Source organism: Bufo gargarizans, chromosome 8 (assembly GCF_014858855.1).
Source record: "Bufo gargarizans isolate SCDJY-AF-19 chromosome 8, ASM1485885v1, whole genome shotgun sequence".
NCBI classification, from domain to species: domain Eukaryota; kingdom Metazoa; phylum Chordata; class Amphibia; order Anura; family Bufonidae; genus Bufo; species Bufo gargarizans.
Genome location: NC_058087.1, coordinates 90,926,874 through 90,949,218, shown reverse-complemented (window position 1 = coordinate 90,949,218; position 22,345 = coordinate 90,926,874). Strand labels below are relative to the sequence as shown.

Below are 22,345 nucleotides of genomic sequence, written 5' to 3'. Positions count from 1 at the left end.
CTGCAGTACGCACGGTTGAGTCGCACTGCGGAACAGCACCACTTCACCACCAATGACTGGGCCTACATGCAAGACTTATGTGCCCTGTTGCGCTGTTTCGAGTACTCCACCAACATGGCCAGTGGCGATGACGTCGTTATCAGCGTTACAATACCACTTCTATGTCTCCTTGAGAAAACACTTAGGGCGATGATGGAAGAGGATGTGGCCCAGGACGAAGAGGAGGAAAAGGGGTCATCTCTAACGCTTTCAGGCCAGTCTTTTAGAAGTAACTCAGAGGGAGGTTTTTTTGCAAAAGCAGAGGCCAGGTACAAATTTGGCCAGTCAGGGCCCACTACTGGAGGAAGAGGAGCTGGAGGATGAGGAGGAGCAGGATGGGGATGAAGCATGTTCACAGCGGGGTGGCACCCAACGCAGCTCGGGCCCATCACTGGTGCGTGGCTTGGGGGATGCAGAGGATGCAAACGATACGCATCCTACAGAGGTCAGCTTGTCCTTTCCTCTGGGCAGCCTGGCACACATGAGCGAATACATGCTTCAGTGCCTGCGCAACGACAGCAGAGTTGCCCACATTTTAACATGTGCTAACTACTGGGTGGCCACCCTGCTGGATCCCCATTACAAAGACAATGTGACGTCCTTAATTCCCTCACTGGAGCGTGATCGGAAGATGCGCGACTACAGGTGCACGCTGGTAGACGCGCTCCTGAGAGCATTCCCGACTGACGTCGAGGGACAAGTGGAAGCACAAAGCGAAGGCAGGGAAGGAGGAAGAGGTCGCTAATGCAGCTGTGTCAGGGTTAGCATGACCGACATGTGGGAAAGCTTTGTCACCCTGCCGCAACAACCGGCCCCAACTGCTGATATGTTAGCAGGAGGCAGCATCTGAGCTACATGGTGGAACAGTACCTGTGCACACGCCTACACATACTGACTGATGGCTCTGCCCCATTCAACTTCTGGGTCTCCAAATTGTCCACATGGCCAGAGCTTGCCTTGTATGCCTTGGAGGTGCTGGCCTGCCCTGCAGCCAGTGTACTCTCTAAACATGTATTTAGCACGGCAGGAGGCGTCATTACAGACAGACGCAGCCGACTGTCAACAGTCAACATGGACAAGCTCATGTTCATTAAAATGAACCAGGCCTGGATCCCACAAGACTTGTCTGTACCTTGTGCAGAATAGACAGTTCTAACATCCTCAACCATCCATCCTTGTACTCAAGTGCACTTATTAAAAAGAAAAAGAGGAATATGTCCCAATATTTTGGGGGATACCCCTATGTAAAGATGCAAAATAACACACATCTGTGTTTGCTACCTATTCCTCCTTCGCAGCCGCTTCCACCTAGACTGCCACGTGAGCCTACACGGCCACATCCACCCATTCACTGCCTCCTCAACCTCTTTCTCCTACATCATTCCTAATTTTTATTTTTTTAAGGTCTTTTATGTTTTTTTAATTCATGTTCCTACCACATTTGTTTGCAGAGCATTTGTTATGCTCTTAAGCACATTTTGCTGCGCTTTTGCAGCCCTCTAGCTCTTTCCAGGGCTATTTTAGAGCCATTTTAGTGCCCAAAAGTTCGGGTCCCCATTGACTTCAATGGGGTTCGGGGTCAAGTTCGGGTACCGAACCCAAATTGTTTTTCAAGTTCGGCCGAACCCGAACATCCAGGTGTCCGCTCAACTCTACATGTAACTTAAGTTTGAATAAGTGGTATATATGCTAAACTGTACATAGGGGGAAAATGTCTTCACACAAGTGCAGGGCACAAAATTAGGGACCCAGCATGCTGTAGGCTTGCAACTTTTTTGTATCTCCTATTATAATGGAAAGTGACAGCAAATGCAATGTTATCTGGCCACAGCAAATCAAAGAACATGGGACATTAACCTCTTCAGGACATAGGGCGTACAGGTACGCCCTTATGTCCTGGTACTTAAGGACACAGGGAGTACCTGTACGCCCTGTGTATTTCTGATCATCGCCGCACAGCGGGCAGTGATCGTAAACCGGTGCCTGCTCAAATCATTGAGCAGGCACTTCGGCTAAATGCCCGGGGGGGTCCCGTGACCCCCAATGTCAGCGATCGCCTCAAACTGCAGGTCTATCTATTGCGGTGGTGGCGTGTGGCGGTGCCATCGGGTCCCCATGCGGCTGTGGGGGTGACCCGATGGCATGGAAGGCAGCGCGATGTCTAAGGAAGGCATCGCGCTGCCTTCCGGGGTGATGAGCCTCTGAGATCCAGCCCCCTGGATCTCACAGGCCCCGGAATCTGTATGAGTAATACACAGTATGCAAAAAACGTCATTTTCCCCAAATAAAGTAAAAAAAAATTGGTAAAAAAATAGGGGGGGAGTATACATATTAGGTATCGCCACATTCGTATCGACCGGCTCTATAAACATATCACATGACCTAACCCCTCAGATGAACACCGTAAAAAATAAAAACTGTGCTAAAGAAACCATTTTTTTGTCACCTTACATCACAAAAAGTACAACAGCAAGCGATCAAATAGGCGTTTGCCCACCAAAATAGTGCCAATCTAACCGTCACCTCATCCCGCAAATAAATGAGCCCTTACCTGAGACAGTCGCACAAAAAATAAAAAAAACTATGGCTCAGAATATGCAGACACTAAAACATCTTTTTTTGTTTAAAAAACTGATATTGTTGTGTGAAACCATCTTTTGTCACCTTACATCACAAAAAGTGTAATAGCAAGCGATCAAAATGTTATATGCACCCCAAAATAGAGCCAATCAAATCGTCATCTCAGCCCGCAAAAAATGAGACCCTACCTAAGATAATCGCCCAAAAACTTAAAAAAAATGGCTCTCAGACTATGATGACACTAAAACATGATTTTGTTTTTGTTCCAAAAAAGAAATCATTGTGTAAAACTTACATAAATAAAAAAAAGTATACATATTAGGTATCACCGCGTCTGTGACAACCTGGTCTATAAAAATACCACATGATCTAACCTGTCAGATGAATGTTGTAAATAACAAAAAATAAAAACGGTTCCAAAACAGCTATTTCTTGTTATCTTGCCTCACAAAAAGTGTAATCTAGAGCAACCAAAAATCATTGTACCCTAAACTAGTACCAAAAAAACTTCCACCCTATCTCGTAGTTTCTAAAATGGGGTCACTTTTTGGGGGGTTCTACTCTATGGGTGCATCAGGGGGACTTCAAATGGGACATGGTGTAAAAAAAAAAACTGTCCAGCAAAATCTGCCTTCCAAAAACCGTATGGCATTCCTTTCCTTCTGCGCCCTGCCGTTTGCCCGTACAGCAGTTTACGACCACATATGAGGTGTTTCTGTAAACTACAGAATCTGGGCAATAAATATTGAGTTTTGTTTGGTTGTTAACCCTTGCTTTGTTACTGGAAAAAATTGATTAAAATGGAAAATGTGGCAAAAAATTTAAATTCTGAAACTTCATCTCCATTTGCCAATAACTCTAATGGAACACCTAAAGGGTTAACGACGTTTGTAAAACAGTTTTGAATACCTTGAGGGGTGTAGTTTCTTAGATGCTGTCACTTTTATGGAGCTTCTACTCTAGGGGTGCATCAGGGGGGCTTCAAATGGGACATGGTGTAAAAAAAAACAGTCCAGCAAAATCTGCCTTCCAAAAACCTGCGGTTTTCTGCGATTTCTGCAGTTTCTGATCCCCGCGGTCCCTGACCGCGCAGATAAGAAACTTTAAAATGCCTAAAATGACGACTGGACCCCTGCATGATTTATGTGGGTGGGAGGTGCAGGGGGGGTGTCGCAGGTGGTGCGGGCGTTGCGGGAGGCGGGGCGATGCGGCAGGCGGGATCGCGATACCCCGCCCGCCTCCCCCTGAAAATTCGTTGGCGTCTAGTGGGTATACCAGGGTGTCAGCACATTGCTGACACCCTGGTATAAACGGCTGACATCTGTGCAGATGTGAGCCGTTTAAACCTTTCCATACCGCGGTCCGTACGGACCGCTGTATGGAAAAGGTTAACTGTCATCGGTCAGGGAGCTCCCTCCCTCTCCCATCAGGGAGCTGCTGTGCCTTTGCAGCCCCCTGATGGAGAGGGAGAGAGCCCCCCGCAGCCCCGTGCTCACCCTTCCCCGTCTGCGAAGTTGTGGCAGACGGGGAAGCATAGGTCTGTTCAGTGTAAGTAAAATACAGTACAGAACACTATATGGTGTACTGTACTGTATTATACAGACATCAGACCCACTGGATCTTCAAGAACCAAGTGTGTCTGGGTCAAAAAAATGTAAAAAAAAAGTGAAAAAAATTAAGACAAACAACAACACATTTATCACTGAATAAAAATGAAAAAATAAAATACACTACACATATTAGGTATCGCCGTGTCCGTAAAGATCTGATCTATAAAACGGTCATGTTACTTTCCCCGCACAGTGAACGACATGAAAAAAAAAAAAATGACAAAATTTAAATTTTGCCCACCTTACTTCCCAAAAAAGGTAATAAAAGTGATCAAAAAAGTCGCATGTACGCCAAAATAGTACCAATCAAACCGTCATCTCATCCCGCAAAAATGAGACCCTACTTAGAGACACTAAAACATATTTTTGGCTTTAAAAATTAAGTCATTGTATAAAACTTACATAAATAAAAAAAATTGTATACATATTAGGTATCACCGCGTCCGTGACAACCTGCTCTATAAAATTACCACATGATCTAACCTGTCAGATGAATGTTGTAAATGTTGAAAAGTGCCAAAAAAGCTATTTCTTGTTACCTTGCCGCACTTAAAGTGTAATATAGAGCAACCGAAAATCATATGTACCCTAAACTAGTACCAACATAACTGCCACCCTATCCCGTAGTTTCTAAAATGGGGTCACTTTTTTTGAGTTTCTACTCTAGGGTTGCATCAGGGGGGCTTCAAATGGGACATGGTGTCAAAAAAAACAGTCCAGCAAAATCTGCCTTCCAAAAACCGTATGGCATTGCTTTCCTTCTGCGCCCTGCCGTGTGCCCGTACAGCAGTTTATGCCCACATATGGGGTGTTTCTGTAAACTACAGATTTAGGGCCATAAATAATGAGTTTTGTTTGGCTGTTAACCCTTGCTTTGTAACTGGAAAAAAAAATATTAAAATGCAAAATCTGCCAAAAAAGTGAAATTTTGAAATTGTATCTCTATATTCCATAAAATCTTGTGCAACACCTAAAGGGTTAACAAAGTTTGTAATATCAGTTTTGAATACCTTGAGTGGTGTAGTTTCTTAGATGGGGTCACTTTTATGGAGTTTCCACTCTAGGGGTGCATCAGGGGGGCTTCAAATGGGACATGGTGTCAAAAAAACAGTCCAGCAAAATCTGGCTTCCAAAAACCATACGGCGCACCTTTCACTCTACGCCCCGCTATGTGGCCGTACAGTCGTTTTTACAGGTGTTTCTGTAACGGCAGAGTCAGGGCAATAAAGATACAGTCTTGTTTGGCTGTTAACCCTTGCTTTGTTAGTGGAAAAAATGGGTTAAAATGGAAAATTAGGCAAAAAAATGAAATTCTCAAATTTCATCCCCATTTGCCAATAACTCTTGTGCAACACCTAAAGGGTTAAAAAAGTTTGTAAAATCAGTTTTGAATACCTTTAGGGGTGTAGTTTATAGAATGGGGTCATTTTTGGGCAGTTTCTATCATGTAAGCCTCGCAAAGTGACTTCAAACCTTTAGTGGTCCCTAAAAATTGTAAATTTCAGAAAAATTTCAAGATTTGCTTCTAAACTTCTAAGCCTTGTAATATCCCCAAAAAAAAAAAAATATAATTCCCAAAATATTTAAACATGAAGTAGACATATGGGGAATGTAAAGTCATCACAATTTTTGGGGGTATTACTATGTATTGCAGAAGTAGAGAAAGTGAAACTTTGAAATTTGCAAATGTTTCCAAATTTTTGGTAAATTAGGTATTTTTTTATGCAAAAAAATTATTTTTTTTGACTTCATTTTACCAGTGTCATGAAGTACAATATGTGACGAAAAAACTATCTCAGAATGGCCTGGATAAGTCAAAGTGTTTTAAAGTTATGAGCACTTAAAGTGACACTGGTCAGATTTGCAAAAAATGGCCAAGTCCTTAAGGTGAAATAGGGCTGAGTCCTTAAGGGGTTAAAGAGGACCTTTCACCTCTCCTGACATTCCTGTTTTAATAGCTTCATGCATTTCCCATGCAATAACAATTCTGAAACATCTATTCTTATGTCTGTATGTTGTGCTGTCCCTTTATTATTTGTACTATAACATAGTACATAACATAGTAACATAGTACATAAGGCTAAGTCATTCTGCAAGTTGATCCAGAGGAAGGCAAAAAACAAAACAAAAAAAACCTGTGAGGTAGAAGCAAATTTTCCTCACTTTAGGGGAATAAAAAATTCCTTCCCGACTCCAATCAGGCAATCAGACTAACTCCCTGGATCAACGACCCCTCTCTAGTAGCTATAGCCTGTAATATTATTACACTCCAGAAATACATCCAGGCCCCTCTTGAATTCCTTTATTGTACTCACCATCACCACCTCCTCAGGCAGAGAGTTCCATAGTCTCACTGCTCTTACCGTAAAGAATCCTCTTCTATGTTTGTTCACAAACCTTCTTTCCTCCAGACGTAGAAGATGTCCCCTCGTCACAGTCACAGTCCTGGGGATAAATAGATGATGGGAGAGATCTCTGTACTGACCCCTGATATATTTATACATAGTAATTAGATCTCCCCTAAGTCGTCTTTTTTCTAAAGTTAATAACCCTAATTTTGATAATCTTTCAGGGTACTGTAGTTGCCCCATTCCAGTTATTACTTTAGTTGCCCTACTCTGAACCCTCTCCAGCTCTGCTATGTTTGCCTTGTTCACAGGAGACCAGAACTGTACACAGTACTCCATGTGTGGTCTGACTAATGATTTGTAAAGTGGTAGGACTATGTTCTCATCACGGGCATCTATGCCCCTTTGAACAATAAATTTAGCGAAAAATTTATATATGGATGTCATTTTTTTTGCAAAATTTTACAGCTGAAAGTGAAAAATGTCATTTTTTTGCAAAAAAATCGTTACATTTCGATTAATAACGAAAAAAGTAAAAATGTCAGCAGCAATGAAATACCACCAAATGAAAGCTCTATTAGTGAGAAGAAAAGGAGGTAAAATTCATTTGGGTGGTAAGTTGCATGACCGAGCGATAAACGGTGAAAGTAGTGTAGTGCCGAAGTGTAAAAAGTGCTCTGGTCATGAAGGGGGTTTTAGCTAGCGGGGCTGAAGTGGTTAAAGGGCTTCTGTCAGCCCACTAAACCGTTTTTTTTTTTTTTGGGTTAATAATAATCCCTATACTGCGAGCTCTGCATACATAAGCTAAATAATCATTTTGGTTCAGTAGAATTTGATAAAAAGCTATTTTTATAATATGTAAATTACCTTGCTACCAGCCTCCGATCCTAATGACCCTCCGCATTGTGATTGACAGGGCCAGGGAATGGAATCGTTCTCTGCTGGCCCTGTTTGAATTCCAAATCTCGCGCCTGCGCCGTACCTGTCTTTAATCGGCGCAGGCGCACTGAGAGCGCCTGCGCCGATGACGTCACATCTACACCCGGCGCAGGCGCATTGAGGATAGAGCGGCCGAGAAAGCGGCCGCCTCTCAGTGCGCCTGCACCGATTAAAGACAGGTACGCCGCAGGCGCGAGATTTGGAATTCAAACAGGGCCAGCAGAGAACGATTCCATTCCCTGGCCCTGTCAATCACAATGCGGAGGGGGCGTCATTAGGATCGGAGGATGCGGCTGCTACCAGCAAGTAGCCGCCCTACTTGCTGGTAGCAAGGTAATTTACATATTATAAAAATAGCTTTTTATCAAATTCTACTGAACCATAATGATTATTTAGCTTATGTATGCAGAGCTCGCAGTATAGGGATTATTATAAAAAAAAAAAAAAAAACGGTTTAGTGGGCTGACAGAAGCCCTTTAATAGAAGGTTTTCCTCTGTTCAGGCTCATGAACTCTGTGCCAAAATTTAAAGAATTTATAAAGTACACAATATTATTTTTATCTGGAGAACCTTTCATTTCCTACATTGACAATCCAATAGTTTAAATGTGTACTGTGTAGTGCCTGATTTAACCTGTAATGGTGTTGCATGTAAACTGACCATTAACCCCTTACGGACACATGACGTACTGTTACGGCATGTTTCTCAAGTCCTTAAAGGGGTTCTGCACTTTCATCCTCTGGATAGATCATCAGCTTCTGATCAGCCGGGTCTGACACCCAGGACCCCCCGCCGTACAGTTACGTCATGTGTTGTTCCGATCAGTGACGTACAGTTACGTCATGTGTTGTTCCGATCAGCTGCGCCCGGCGGGCGGTGATCGGAACAAGGTGCCTGCTCAAATCATTGAGCAGGCACCTTGGCTAAATGCCCCCCCCCCCCGTGTTGGCGATAGCCGCAAACCACAGGTCAATTCAGACCTGCAGTTTGCGGCTTTTTATGGTGCGGGCGGGGGTGGCAGCAGTGTCATCGGGTCCCCATGGGGCTGTGGGGGGACCCGATAGATGGCATGGAAGGCAGCGCAATGCCTTCCTGAGGCATCTGTGCTGCTTTATGGTGTAGAACATGTGAGATCCAGCCCTATAAACATATCACATGACCTAACCCCTCAGATGAACACCGTAAAAAATAAAACTGTGCAAAATAAACAATTTTTTGTCACCTTACATCACAAAAAGTACAACATCAAGCTATTAAAAAGGCGTTTGCCCACCAAAATAGTACCAATCTAACCGTCACCTCATCCCACAAAAAAATGAGCCCCTACCTAAGACAATAGCTTAAAAAATATAAAAACTATGGCTCTGAATATGGAGACACTAAAACATATTTTTTTTTGTTTGACAAAAGCTGTTTTGTGTAAAGCGTACATAAAGAAAAAGTATACATATTTGGTATCGCCGCGTTCATATCACCTGGCTCTATAAAAATTTCACATGACCTAACCTCTCAGATGAACACCGTAAAAAATAATAAATAAAAACTGTGCTAAATAAACCATTTTTTGCCACCTTACATCACAAAAAGTGTAATAGCAAGTGATCAAAAAGTCACACGCACCACAAAATAGTGCCAATAAAACAGTCATCTCATACCACAAAAAATGAGACCCTTACCTAACATAATCGCCCAAAAACTGAAAAAACTATGGCTCTCAGAACACTAAAACATGATTTTTTTTGCTTCAAAAATGAAATCATTGTGTAAAACTTACATAAATAAATTAAAAAAAGTATACATAATAGGTATCGCCGCATCCGTGACAACCTGGTCTATAAAAATATCACATGATCTAACCTGTCAGATAAATTTTGTAAATAACAAAAATATAAAAACGGTGCCAAACAGCTCACAAAAAGTGTAATTGTCACAACCAGACAGCTGAGAAGCTCTGACAGAGGCCTTTCAGAACCTCCTCCTTGAATTTCTGTGTTGTGGTATTCAGCTCCTCCTCTTGTCAGCCTCTCTCAGCTGTCATGTGTTAATTGCTTCCCTTTAAATGCCTCCCCAGAATGCTTTTCTGGGCGGCTTATACTTCTTCCTGGAGTGTGTGTGCACGCTGATCTGTCCTCCTGTTTGCTTCAAAGCTAAGTGTACCTTTATCTGTTAATATCTGTTTGCTGGATCCCAGGTGACCCTGACTCCCTCCGTGTCTTGTGTAGGGAGCCGGTGGTCGTGTCCCCTCACTATTGTAGGGTGCTCAGGGCTTTATAGTCAAGGTTCGTGGATATGCAAACCTCCACCATTCGGATCTTTGCATAGGCTGAGCAGCCAGGGAAAGTGCCAGGTCTTCTGCAGGGGTCTCCCTTGGTTCCTTAGTTTTTGGATCCAGCGAGTCGTTTATACATGTTGCTTTGCCTTGTTACCTGTATACATTCCGTGACATTATAAGCCGCCAAAACCGTCTTAAGCATGGATCCGGTTTCACTTTTGGCTGAACGCTTCCAGGGTCTTTCATTGGAGGTAGCTGACCTCCGTAAGACTTTTTCTCAGCTTCAAGTGACCGGTTCAGCTGGCGTTCATGGAGCTTGTTCTGAGCCTAAGATCTCGCTCCCGGATACGTTCTCCGGGGGTAGTGAGAATTTTGTGCGTTTTAGAGAGGCTTGCAAACTCCATTTTCGCCTTCTTCCCCATTCTTCTGGTGATGAGGAACGGAGGGTGGGGATCATTATATCGCTGCTCAGGGGTAACGCTCAGTCCTGGGCCTTTTCGCTGCCGGAGGGGGCACGGCCCCTCCGTTCAGTGGATGAATTCTTTTTAGCCCTGGGTCAGATATATGATGATCCGGATCGTATTGCTCTGGCGGAGTCTAGACTACGTCTCCTATGCCAGGGTAAACAATCCGCAGAAATATACTGCTCAGAATTTCGGAGTTGGGCAGCTGATACTGGTTGGAATGATGCTGCACTCCGAAGTCAATTTTGCCATGGTCTTTCAGAGGGATTGAAAGATGCATTTGCCTTTCATGAAAGGCCTATTTCTTTGGACTCTGCTATGTCTCAGGCCGTTCGTATTGACAGGCGTCTTAGAGAGAGAGGAGAGATCTCTCCTTCCTGTCATACTCGGTCCCAGGACTGTGCAGTGGTCCCATTCTCTGCGCAGGGGTCTCAGTCGCTGTCAGCCCCTTCTGAGCAGGAGTCCATGCAGCTGGGGTTGATTGCTTCTGACAATAGAAGATTCAGCCCGCATGGGAGGGTTTGTTTTTGTTGTGGAGGTATTAATCATTTGGCAAATATTTGTCCCTCTAGGAGATTCAGGCAGTTCTCTGGGTATAATAAAGAAACAAAGAGGAAAAAATCTTTGAAAAATGTTCCGTCTGTTACTATTGGCAGGATTGAGCCGGAGATTGAAGATTTTCCATTTGCTTGTAGTTCCCGTTTTGTCCTGCCGGCTAGGGTGGCGCTAGAGAGCAAGAACATTTTTTGTGAGATTTTTGTGGATAGTGGAGCAGCGGTCAATCTCATTGATAATCACTTTGCGATAACTCATGGTTTCCAGGTGTGCGCTTTGAGAAAGGATATTCCTGTGTTTGCTATCGATTCCGCTCCACTTTCTCAGAAGTCATTAAAGGGCATAGTTCACAATATCCGTTTAATTGTGAGTGATGCTCATGTTGAGGATGTGTCATGTTTCGTCCTTAGCGGTTTGCCGACTCCTCTAGTGTTGGGGCTACCCTGGCTCACTAAACATAACCCCACCATTGATTGGCAAGCAAGGCAAATAAATGGTTGGAGTGACTTTTGCAGAGAGAATTGCCTCACGACATCTGTTTCTGAGGTTGCTACTAAGACTGTACCATCTTTTCTCTCTGAATTTTCGGATGTCTTCTCTGAGAGTGGGGTTCAGGATTTGCCCCCGCACAGGGAGTACGATTGCCCTATTAATCTCATCCCAGACGCCAAGCTGCCTAAATCTCGTTTATACAATCTTTCCCAACCTGAGAGGATCGCTATGCGTACTTATATCTCTGAGAGTCTGAGAAAGGGACACATACGACCCTCAAAGTCACCTGTTGCCGCTGGTTTTTTCTTTGTTAAGAAAAAAGATGGTTCTTTAAGACCTTGTCTGGATTTCAGGGAGCTGAACAATATCACAATTCGTGACCCTTATCCGCTTCCTCTGATCCCGGACCTATTTAACCAGGTTGTTGGGGCTAAAGTCTTTTCCAAATTAGATTTAAGAGGGGCATATAACCTGGTCAGGGTCAGAGAAGGGGACGAATGGAAGGCGGCCTTCAATACCCCTGAGGGCCATTTTGAAAACTTGGTTATGCCTTTTGGTTTGATGAATGCCCCAGCCGTTTTCCAGCATTTCGTGAACAGCATTTTTTATCATTTGATGGGAAAATTTGTATTGGTGTATTTGGATGACATTTTGATTTTTTCTCCCGATTTCAAAACTCATAAGGAACATTTACGTCAGGTCTTGCTCATCCTGCGGGAGAATAAATTATATGCGAAACTGGAAAAATGTGTGTTTGCGGTTCCAGAAATTCAATTTCTGGGGTTTCTTCTCTCCGCTTCTGGTTTTCGCATGGACCCCGAGAAGGTCCGCGCTGTGCTTGAGTGGGAGCTTCCTGAGAATCAAAAGGCGCTGATGCGTTTTTTGGGCTTTGCCAATTATTACAGGAAGTTCATTTTGAATTATTCTTCTATTGTTAAACCACTCACTGATATGACCAGAAAGGGGGTAGATTTTTCTTCTTGGTCAGTAGAGGCGCGTAAGGCTTTTTCTGATATCAAGGAGAGTTTTGCTTCCGCTCCCATCTTGGTGCAACCTGATGTTTCGTTACCCTTCATAGTTGAGGTTGATGCTTCTGAGGTGGGTGTGGGGGCGGTCTTGTCTCAGGGTTCCTCTCCTGCCAATTGGCGACCGTGTGCCTTTTTCTCAAGAAAACTCTCCTCCGCAGAGAGAAATTACGATGTGGGAGATAGGGAATTGTTGGCCATCAAGTTGGCTTTTGAGGAATGGCGCCATTGGCTAGAGGGAGCCAGACACCCTATTACCGTATTTACTGACCATAAAAATCTGGCCTACTTGGAGTCAGCCAAGCGTCTGAACCCGAGACAGGCCAGATGGTCGTTGTTCTTTTCTAGGTTTAATTTTGTTGTCACGTTCCGCCCTGGAGTTAAGAATGTGAAGGCAGATGCCTTGTCACGTTGTTTTCCGGGAGGCGGGAATTTTGAAGACCCGGGTCCCATTTTGGCTAAAGGTGTGGTGGTCTCTGCTCTTTTTCCTGAATTGGAGGCAGAGGTGCAGGCAGCCCAGTCAGAGGCTCCTGATCTTTGTCCTCCTGGGAGGTTGTTTGTGCCTCTCGCTTTAAGACACAAGATTTTTAAAGAACACCACGATACGGTCCTTGCTGGGCACCCGGGGGTAAGAGCCACACTGGATCTCATCGCTCGGAGATTCTGGTGGCCTGCGCTTCGTAAGTCGGTTGAGGGTTTTGTGGCAGCCTGCGAGACTTGCGCTCGTGCCAAAGTCCCTCATTCACGGCCATCAGGTCCTCTCCTTCCCTTACCCATTCCTTCCCGTCCTTGGACACATCTGTCCATGGACTTTATCACGGACCTGCCTCGTTCCTCGGGGAAGACTGTGATTCTGGTGGTGGTGGACCGTTTTAGCAAAATGGTGCATTTCATCCCTTTTCCTGGTTTGCCCAATGCTAAGACGCTGGCGCAGGCATTTGTTGATCACATTGTCAAATTGCACGGTATTCCTTCAGACATAGTCTCTGATAGGGGCACGCAGTTTGTTTCCAGATTCTGGAAGGCTTTCTGTTCTCGCTTGGGGGTTCGGTTGTCATTCTCTTCTGCTTTCCACCCGCAGTCGAATGGCCAGACAGAGCGCGTCAATCAGAATCTGGAGACATATCTGCGTTGTTTTGTGGCGGAGAATCAAGAGGATTGGTGTTCTTTTTTGTCCCTTGCTGAGTTTGCTTTAAATAACCGTCGTCAGGAGTCCTCTGATAAGTCACCATTTTTTGGTGCATATGGGTTTCATCCACAGTTTGGGACTTTCTCGGGAGAGGGGTCTTCTGGTTTACCTGATGAGGACAGATTCTCCTCGTCTTTGTCATCTATTTGGCAAAAGATTCAAGATAATCTAAAGAGCATGAGTGAGAGATATAAGCGTGTGGCTGATAAGAGACGTGTGCTTGGTCCGGACCTGAATGTTGGTGATCTGGTGTGGTTGTCTACCAAGAATATCAAATTGAAGGTTCCCTCCTGGAAGTTGGGTCCTAGGTTTATTGGGCCTTACAAAATCCTGTCTGTCATCAATCCTGTTGCATACGTCTTGATCTTCCTCAGACTTGGAAGATCCATAATGTTTTTCATAAGTCCTTATTGAAACCTTATGTTCAACCCATTGTACCCTCGCCTTTGCCTCCTCCTCCGATTATGGTTGATGGGAATCTTGAATTTCAGGTATCTAGGATTGTGGATTCTTGTCTTGTCCGCGGCTCTCTTCAGTACCTTGTTCAGTGGGAGGGGTATGGTCCTGAGGAGAGGATGTGGGTCCAAGTGACGGACATTAAGGCCTCTCGTCTCATCAGGGCTTTCCATAGGTCCCATCCTGAGAAGGTGGGTTCTGAGTGTCCGGAGTCCACTCGTAGAGGGAGGGGTACTGTCACAACCAGACAGCTGAGAAGCTCTGACAGAGGCCTTTCAGAACCTCCTCCTTGAATTTCTGTGTTGTGGTATTCAGCTCCTCCTCTTGTCAGCCTCTCTCAGCTGTCATGTGTTAATTGCTTCCCTTTAAATGCCTCCCCAGAATGCTTTTCTGGGCGGCTTATACTTCTTCCTGGAGTGTGTGTGCACGCTGATCTGTCCTCCTGTTTGCTTCAAAGCTAAGTGTACCTTTATCTGTTAATATCTGTTTGCTGGATCCCAGGTGACCCTGACTCCCTCCGTGTCTTGTGTAGGGAGCCGGTGGTCGTGTCCCCTCACTATTGTAGGGTGCTCAGGGCTTTATAGTCAAGGTTCGTGGATATGCAAACCTCCACCATTCGGATCTTTGCATAGGCTGAGCAGCCAGGGAAAGTGCCAGGTCTTCTGCAGGGGTCTCCCTTGGTTCCTTAGTTTTTGGATCCAGCGAGTCGTTTATACATGTTGCTTTGCCTTGTTACCTGTATACATTCCGTGACAGTAATATAGAGCAACCAAAAATCATATGTTTCCTAAACTAGTACCAACAATACTGCCACCCTATCCCATACTTTCTAAAATGGGGTATTTTATGGAGTTTCTACTAGGGGTGCATCAGGGGGGCTTCAAATGGCACATGGTGTCACAAAAAAAACAGTCCAGCAAAATCTGCCTTCCAAAAACCGTATGGCATTCCTTTCCTTCTGCGCCCTGCCGTGTGCCCATACAGCTGTTTACGAAAATTTACCCAAAAATTTTAATTCTGAAATTTCATCTCCATATGCCAATAACTCTTGTGGAACACCTAATGGGTTAACGACGTTTGTAAAAACGTTGTGAATACCTTGTGGGGTGTAGTTTATAGAATAGGGTCATTTTTGGGTAGTTTCTATTATGTAAGCCTCGCAAAGTAACTTCAGAACTGAACTGGTCCCTAAGAATTGGGTTTTTGAAAATTTCTGAAAAATTTCAAGATTTGCTTCTAAACTTCTAAGCCTTGTAACATCCCCCAAAAATAAAATATCATTCCCAAAATGTAGACATATGGGGAATGTAAAGTAATAACTATTTTTGGAGATATTACTATGTATTATAGAAGTAGAAAATGGTAAATTTAGCATTTTTTTATAAATAAAAATGATTTTTTTATTAGCACTTAAAGTAACACTGGTCAGATTTGCAAAACATGGCCTGGTCCTTAAGGTTAAATAGGGAGTTAAAGGTATGGCTACATGGCGACACTGGTTGTGTGACAGCTGTCACAGCCAGGATTGCAGGGTCATGTCAATGTACTGGTGATCCCTTAGAAATAAAATGGGGACACAGCATAAGTCACATGTGTGATGCAACTGTGACCACTGAATCGCAAAAAAATGTATTCTGCTGTAGCTGTAACCTTAGTGACCTTTTTCAAAGATCACAAAAACTTGCTGGGGTTTAATGTAATCATCTTATTATCACCTGTCCAAAACAGAACCCCTTTAACCCCAGGCCTGTTTTCACCTTTCTGCCTAGGCTATTTTTTTCAAATCTGACATGTGTCACTTTATGTGGTGATAACTTTAAAACACTTTTAATTATACAGGCCATTCTGAGATTGTTTTCTCGTTACATATTGTACTTCATGACAGTGGTAAAAATAAGTGAAAAAAAAACAAAAAAAACAAAAAAAACACACTTTTATTCATAAAATATCAAATTTATAAAAAAAATTTGAAAAATTTGCAAATTTCCAAGCTTCAAGTTCTCTACTTTTATAATAGATAGTAATACCTTCAAAGATAGTAATTACTTTAAATTTCCCATATGTCGACTTCATGTTTGGATCATTTTGAAAATGAAATTTTATTTTTTGGGGACATTAGAAGGCTTAGAAGTATGGAAGCAAATCTTAAATTTTTTCGGAAAATTTCCAAAACCCACTTTTTAAGGACCAGTTCAGGTCTGAAGTCACTTTGTGAGGCTTACATAATAGAAACCACCCAAAAATGACCAGATATTAGAAACTACACCCATCAAGGTATGCAAAACTGATTTTACAAACTTTCTTAACCCTTTCGGTGTGCCACAAGAATTGATGGAAAATGGAGATGGAATTTCAGAATTTCACTTTTTGGGCAGATTTTACATGTTAATCAATTTTTTCCAGTAGCAAAGAAAGGGTTAACAGCCAAATAAAACTCAATATTTATTACCCCGATTCTGAGGTTTACAGAAACACCCCACATGTGATCGTAAACTGCTGTACGGGCACGCGGCAGGGTGCAGAAGGAAAGGAACGCCATCAGGTTTTTGGAAGGCAAATTTAGCTGAACTGGTTTTTAGATGCCATGTGCTATTTGAAGCTCCCCTGATGCACCCCTACAGTAGAAACTCAAAATGTGACATTTTGGAAACTAAGGGATAAGGTGTCAGTTTTGTTGGTACTATTTGGGGTACATATGATTTTTTATTGCTCTATATTAAGTTTTTTGTGAGGCAAGGTAAAAAAACAAATGGATGATTTGGCACCTTTTTTATAACTTTTTTTTTACAGCGTTTAACCGAGGGATTAGGTCATGTGACTTTTTTATAGAGCAGATCGTTACCCACGTGGCAATATCTAATATGTATACTTTTTTTTTATTTTTTTATATTTTTTCACTTTAGTGAGTTTTGAAAAAAAATACATATTTTAGTGTCTCATAGTCTGAGAGCCATAGCTTTTTTATTTTTTGATCGATTCTCTCAGGTAGGGTCTAATTTTTTGTGGGATCACTTGCTGTTGCAATTTTTTTTTAATATGACAAAAATAGCTTTTTTTTTTACACAGTTTTTATTTTTTACGGTGTTCACCTAAGTGGTTAGGTCATGTGATATTTTTTATAGAGCTGTTTGTTACGGACGTGGCGATACCCAATATGTATACTTTTTTTTATTTTTCACTTTAGCACAATAATAGCTGTTTTGACACAAAAAAATGATGTTTTAGTGTCTCCATGTTCTGAGAGCTATAGTGTTTTTATTTTTTAAGCAATTGTCTTAGGTAGGTGTTCTGTCCCCACATAAAGGCGAATGAAGGTGTAACTGATAATGACCTTGTGACTGTCCTACCTTCGTATCCAAGCAGTGGAGCAGACCGGACCGGCAGATGCTCAGGTTAGATGGATCCAGACGTAGACATGAGGATGCAATCAAACGTGGGTTTATTTGATCCGGAGCAGCAACATACAGTTATACAATACAGGGATGCAGTAGCAGTGTAGATGCTGTCATGTGGATGTCTTTCCTGAGACTAACTGCTGAGGCAACTGCTGGTCAAAAACTGATGCCTTACCAAGCCAAGATGTGTGTCTCCAGTCACAAGGAGTGCAGCACTGAAAATGGCTACAGGAAGTGACCAGGACCAAGGCTGCTAAAACCACGCCCAGAAAGAAAAACTTTATAGACAAGGAACAAGGCGTGCAGCATACAAATTCCGGCCAGCAGATGGCAGCAGAGAAACAATACGTAGAAACAACATAGTAAAAGGAGATATAATAATACAGTGCATTAATTAAATTTGAAAGAAACAGCACACTCCCCGTCTGAAATTCACTTTGGGGATTTCACTATGACGAATGTCCATAAAATATAAACAACCTGTAAAAAGAACATGTTAGAATGCAAAACATAGATAGTCCTGTTTTCAACTTGGAATGGAGAAGATCTGCAAAGCTAAATACAGTCCTGTTCACCCGTCAGGGACGTTCTCGATGGGTAGTATTAAGATGAGTTCATTGATTGGTCTTGAGAACGTTTTAAGCTCGCCTTTCCTGAAGATCTTCAACTCCACCTTCCGGACCTTACCATCCTTGCTAGGGAAAACCTTTGAAATTAGCCCAACAGGCCAGTCAATCCTTTCGGTTTGTTGCTCTTTCATCAATACAAGGTTTCCTTCCTTCAAGTTTGGTTTGTGGTGTTGCCATTTTCTTCTTCCTTGAAGAACACTGAGGTACTCCTTTCGCCACCTGTTCCAGAAGTAATCTGCTAGATATTGTACACGTTTCCAGTGTTTTTGATAGATGTTCGCATGAGTGAATTCTCCACTAGGAATAAGCGTACTCTCAGTTTTTTGGGTAAGTAGAATAGCCGGAGTCAGAATGGCTGGTGTCTCAGGATCCATAGACACTGGCACAAGGGGTCTTGAATTGATAATGGCTGAAACTTCAGCGAGAAGAGTAACTAGAGTCTCATGTGTGAGTCTAGACGAGTTTACATCCATCAACATAGAATTTAAGATGTTGCGTGAGATGCCGATCATTCTCTCCCAGGAGCCCCCCATGTGGGAACTGTGAGGAGGGTTGAAAATCCAGGTGCAACCTTTTTCCGCCAACTGATCTTGAATGGACTTGGTGTCGATGTTAAGTTCTCTACAGGCTCCGATGAAGTTGCTTCCCTGGTCAGACCTCAATTGTTTTACTGGTCCTCTGATTGCGAAGAACCGTCTTAAGGCATTAATAAGGCTGGATGTGTCCATAGATTCTATCACCTCTATGTGAACTGCTCGCACACTCATGCAAGTAAATAGTACGGCCCAACGCTTACTATTTGCGTGACCGCCGCGGGTCCTGCGTGCGGATACCATCCATGGCCCAAAGACATCTAGGCCAACATAGGTGAAAGGTGGCTCTGTACATAGTCTATCTGCAGGCAAGTCGGCCATTTGTTGGTGTAGTTGTTTTCCTCTTGCTTTACGACAGTGCACACACTGATGCAGTACTTGGGCCACACGTTTTTTCATACCTATAATCCAAAGGCCTGCAGACCGTAATTTGCCCTCAGTAATTTGCCTGCCTTGGTGTTCGGCCCTTTCGTGGTAGTGTCGGATTAGCAAGATGGTGATATGATGTTTGCTGGGAATGATGAGAGGATTTTGTTCTGCAATTCCCAGGTGGGCTTGATTCAAACGACCACCAACCCTCAGCAAGCCAAAACTGTCGATAACTGGATTTAAGTTGGCGAGAGGACTTTTTAAAGGAATCTGCTGTTTGTTGTACAAACACTTCCATTCTATGTTAAAATTTTCCTGCTGGACGTGACGTATTATGAGGTACTCACTATGAGAGATGTCCTTAGCAGAGAAAAGTTTATGGCAGGCATGCCAACCATGACAATCTTTATCTTGGTGAGTATTATGATAACATCTTGCAATGTGCACTAACCTTGCAATAGTTCTGACGAGTCTCATCCAACTGGAGAAACGCTCGAAGCGCTGACAACCGAAGCTGGCGGTTTGCTTTGTTCCAGTGACTAACGCACTAACTTCAGCGCGGATTTCTGGATCATTATCCGGATCCTGGATGCTGAAAGCTTCCTGTACACATTCGTCTGCCTCTCCAAGCAGAAACTCTGGACCTGTAAGCCAAGTAGAGTTAGTAAAGGAACCTATAGACATAGGCCTAGTGGCGTGATCTGCTGGATTATTATCCAATGGTCAAAAAGACCAATAATACCTGTTTTAGGTCAAATTTTAAAATATAACTTTTATTATTATTTATTAGAATAATTTTCCCCACATATAATACAAAACAAAACAAGAAACAACTCTATTGAGAGTATTTTAAAAATATATATGTAAGGGATAGTATCCTTGGGGTGTTTGTGGTACAATATCAATACCTATTTCCGGATAAATATCCTTCCAGGAATGATAGTTATGTCAAGTAAGTGCACCTCAAAGGTTATCTTCACCCTTGATGGTGCCCTGGTGTTATATGCCACCAGGTTGCTCTATCATTCAGCGATGTAAGCGGTCTGCTGTTAGTAACATTCAGTATTTATTAAAGCCATGTGTCTGCTTGTTTCAGCTTGGTATCTATTTTCAAAGCGACTCGCTACATCTACACCCTCATGGTCATAATCCAGAGCATACTGCGTCTGCAGCCCGCAGTGCTGTGAATCTGCTTCCCTAACATATGTTTAAAAGTTATTACGACGAAGCTCCCCCGAAGCTTCGTCGTAATAACTTTTAAACATATGTTAGGGAAGCAGATTCACAGCACTGCGGGCTGCAGACGCAGTATGCTCTGGATTATGACCATGAGGGTGTAGATGTAGCGAGTCGCTTTGAAAATAGATACCAAGCTGAAACAAGCAGACACATGGCTTTAATAAATACTGAATGTTACTAACAGCAGACCGCTTACATCGCTGAATGATAGAGCAACCTGGTGGCATATAACACCAGGGCACCATCAAGGGTGAAGATAACCTTTGAGGTGCACTTACTTGACATAACTATCATTCCTGGAAGGATATTTATCCGGAAATAGGTATTGATATAGTACCACAAACACCCCAAGGATACTATCCCTTACATATATATTTTTAAAATACTCTCAATAGAGTTGTTTCTTGTTTTGTTTTGTATTATATGTGGGGAAAATTATTCTAATAAATAATAATAAAAGTTATATTTTAAAATTTGACCTAAAACAGGTATTATTGGTCTTTTTGACCATTGGATAATAAATATTGATTTCCTGGGTCCAGTGGATCTTCTGTAAATAATATCTGCTGGATTAAGTTCGGATGGTACGTAGTGCCATTGTTCAGGTTTGGAGGATCTCCTGATTCTCTCTATGCGGTTACTAACGTACACATAAAATCGCTTGGTCCGATTGTGGATGTAACCCAAAACGACCTTACTGTCGGTGTAATACTGGACTTCAGCTATGTCGACACCCAGTTCTTGTTGTATGAAATCCGCAATCTCCACTGCCAACACAGTCCCACAAAGTTCCAGTCTGGGAATAGTATGATCGGGCTTAGGGGCTAACTTAGCCTTACCAAAGACAAATCCAACGTGATTCTGGTTGTTGGGTTCAGTCACCTTCAGATAGGCAACCGCTGCGATGGCCTCCGTGGAGGCGTCCGAGAACACGTGGAGTTCTTTCTTTATGCTAGAGGAAAGTGAGGTTTTAACATAGCATCTCGGGATATGGATCTCATCCAAGGCACACAAGGATCGCTTCCAGGCTTCCCATTTTTGCTCTTTCTCGGAGGGAAGTGGGGTATCCCAATCCTTGACTGTTTCAGAAAACTGTCTCAGTAGAGATTTACCTTGTATGGTGATGGGCGCTACAAATCCCAGCGGATCAAATAGGCTGTTTACCACTGATAGGACGCCTCGTTTTGTAAATGGCTTGTCTGCGCAACTTATCTGAAAACCGAAGGAGTCAGCAGAGAGATCCCATCTGAGGCCCAAGCTCCTCTGCACAGGTGGACTGTCCAGTCCCAAGTTAATGTCCTTGAATCCTGGTGCATGATCACCTGATTCGAAGGCCCTCATAACGACCAAGCTGTTCGAAGCAATTTTGTGTAGTCTAAGTTTAGCTTGGTACAACATACTTTGAGTCCTTTTGAGCAGATCAATAGCCGCTTCTTCAGTCGGTAGTGATTTGAGTCCATCGTCTACGTAGAAGTCCTTTTCTACAAAGTCTCTGGCGTCTTTACCGTACTCGGATTCTCCCTCTAATGCAGTTCGACGAAGGCCGTAAGTTGCCACGGCAGGTGAAGGGCTGTTTCCAAATACGTTTACCCTCATTCGATACTCTGCCAGCTCTGCATTGGTGTCATTATTCTTGTACCACAGAAACCTGAGGAAATTCCGGTGGTCCTCTCTGACTACGAAACAGTGGAACATCTGTTCAATGTCGGCGGTGATGGCAACAAGCTCCTTTCTGAACCTCATCAGCACTCCAACTAGGTTATTCGTCAGATTAGGACCTGTGAGAAGGACGTCATTAAGAGATACACCTTGATGTTTGGCGCTTGAGTCGAAAACAACCCTAATTTGATTAGGTTTCCGTGGGTGATACACTCCAAATGAAGGCAAGTACCAGCACTCGTCGTTCTTCCCTAAGGGTGGAGCTGGTTCTGCATGGTTGTTGCGGAATATTTTGTCGATAAAGGCAACAATGTGTTCTCTCATCTCAGGCTTACTGTTCATGGTACGCTGAAGAGAGTTAAATCTAGACAGAGCTTGTTCTCTATTGTTCGGGAGTCTCACCCTGGTAGCTCGGAAGGGTAACGGAGAAACCCAGTGATTGGTTTCGTCTTTAAGGAACTCATTGTCCATTATCTTGATAAATTCTCTGTC

General features: G+C 43.1%; 1 protein-coding gene across 1 annotated transcript in view; it reads right to left on the bottom strand.

Annotated features, from left to right (window-relative positions):
* LOC122945403 overlaps positions 1–21,535 on the bottom strand; it is a 56,047-nt gene extending 34,512 nt beyond the window's left edge. The window contains exons 1-2 of the mRNA XM_044304475.1: positions 20,756–21,535; positions 19,407–19,654 (exon numbers count right to left, since the gene is read on the bottom strand). Of these exons, the coding sequence (XP_044160410.1) occupies positions 19,407–19,654; positions 20,756–21,535 (1,028 nt within the window). The remainder of the gene's footprint in view (positions 1–19,406; positions 19,655–20,755) is intronic.
* Between the last annotated feature and the right edge of the window lie 810 nt (positions 21,536–22,345).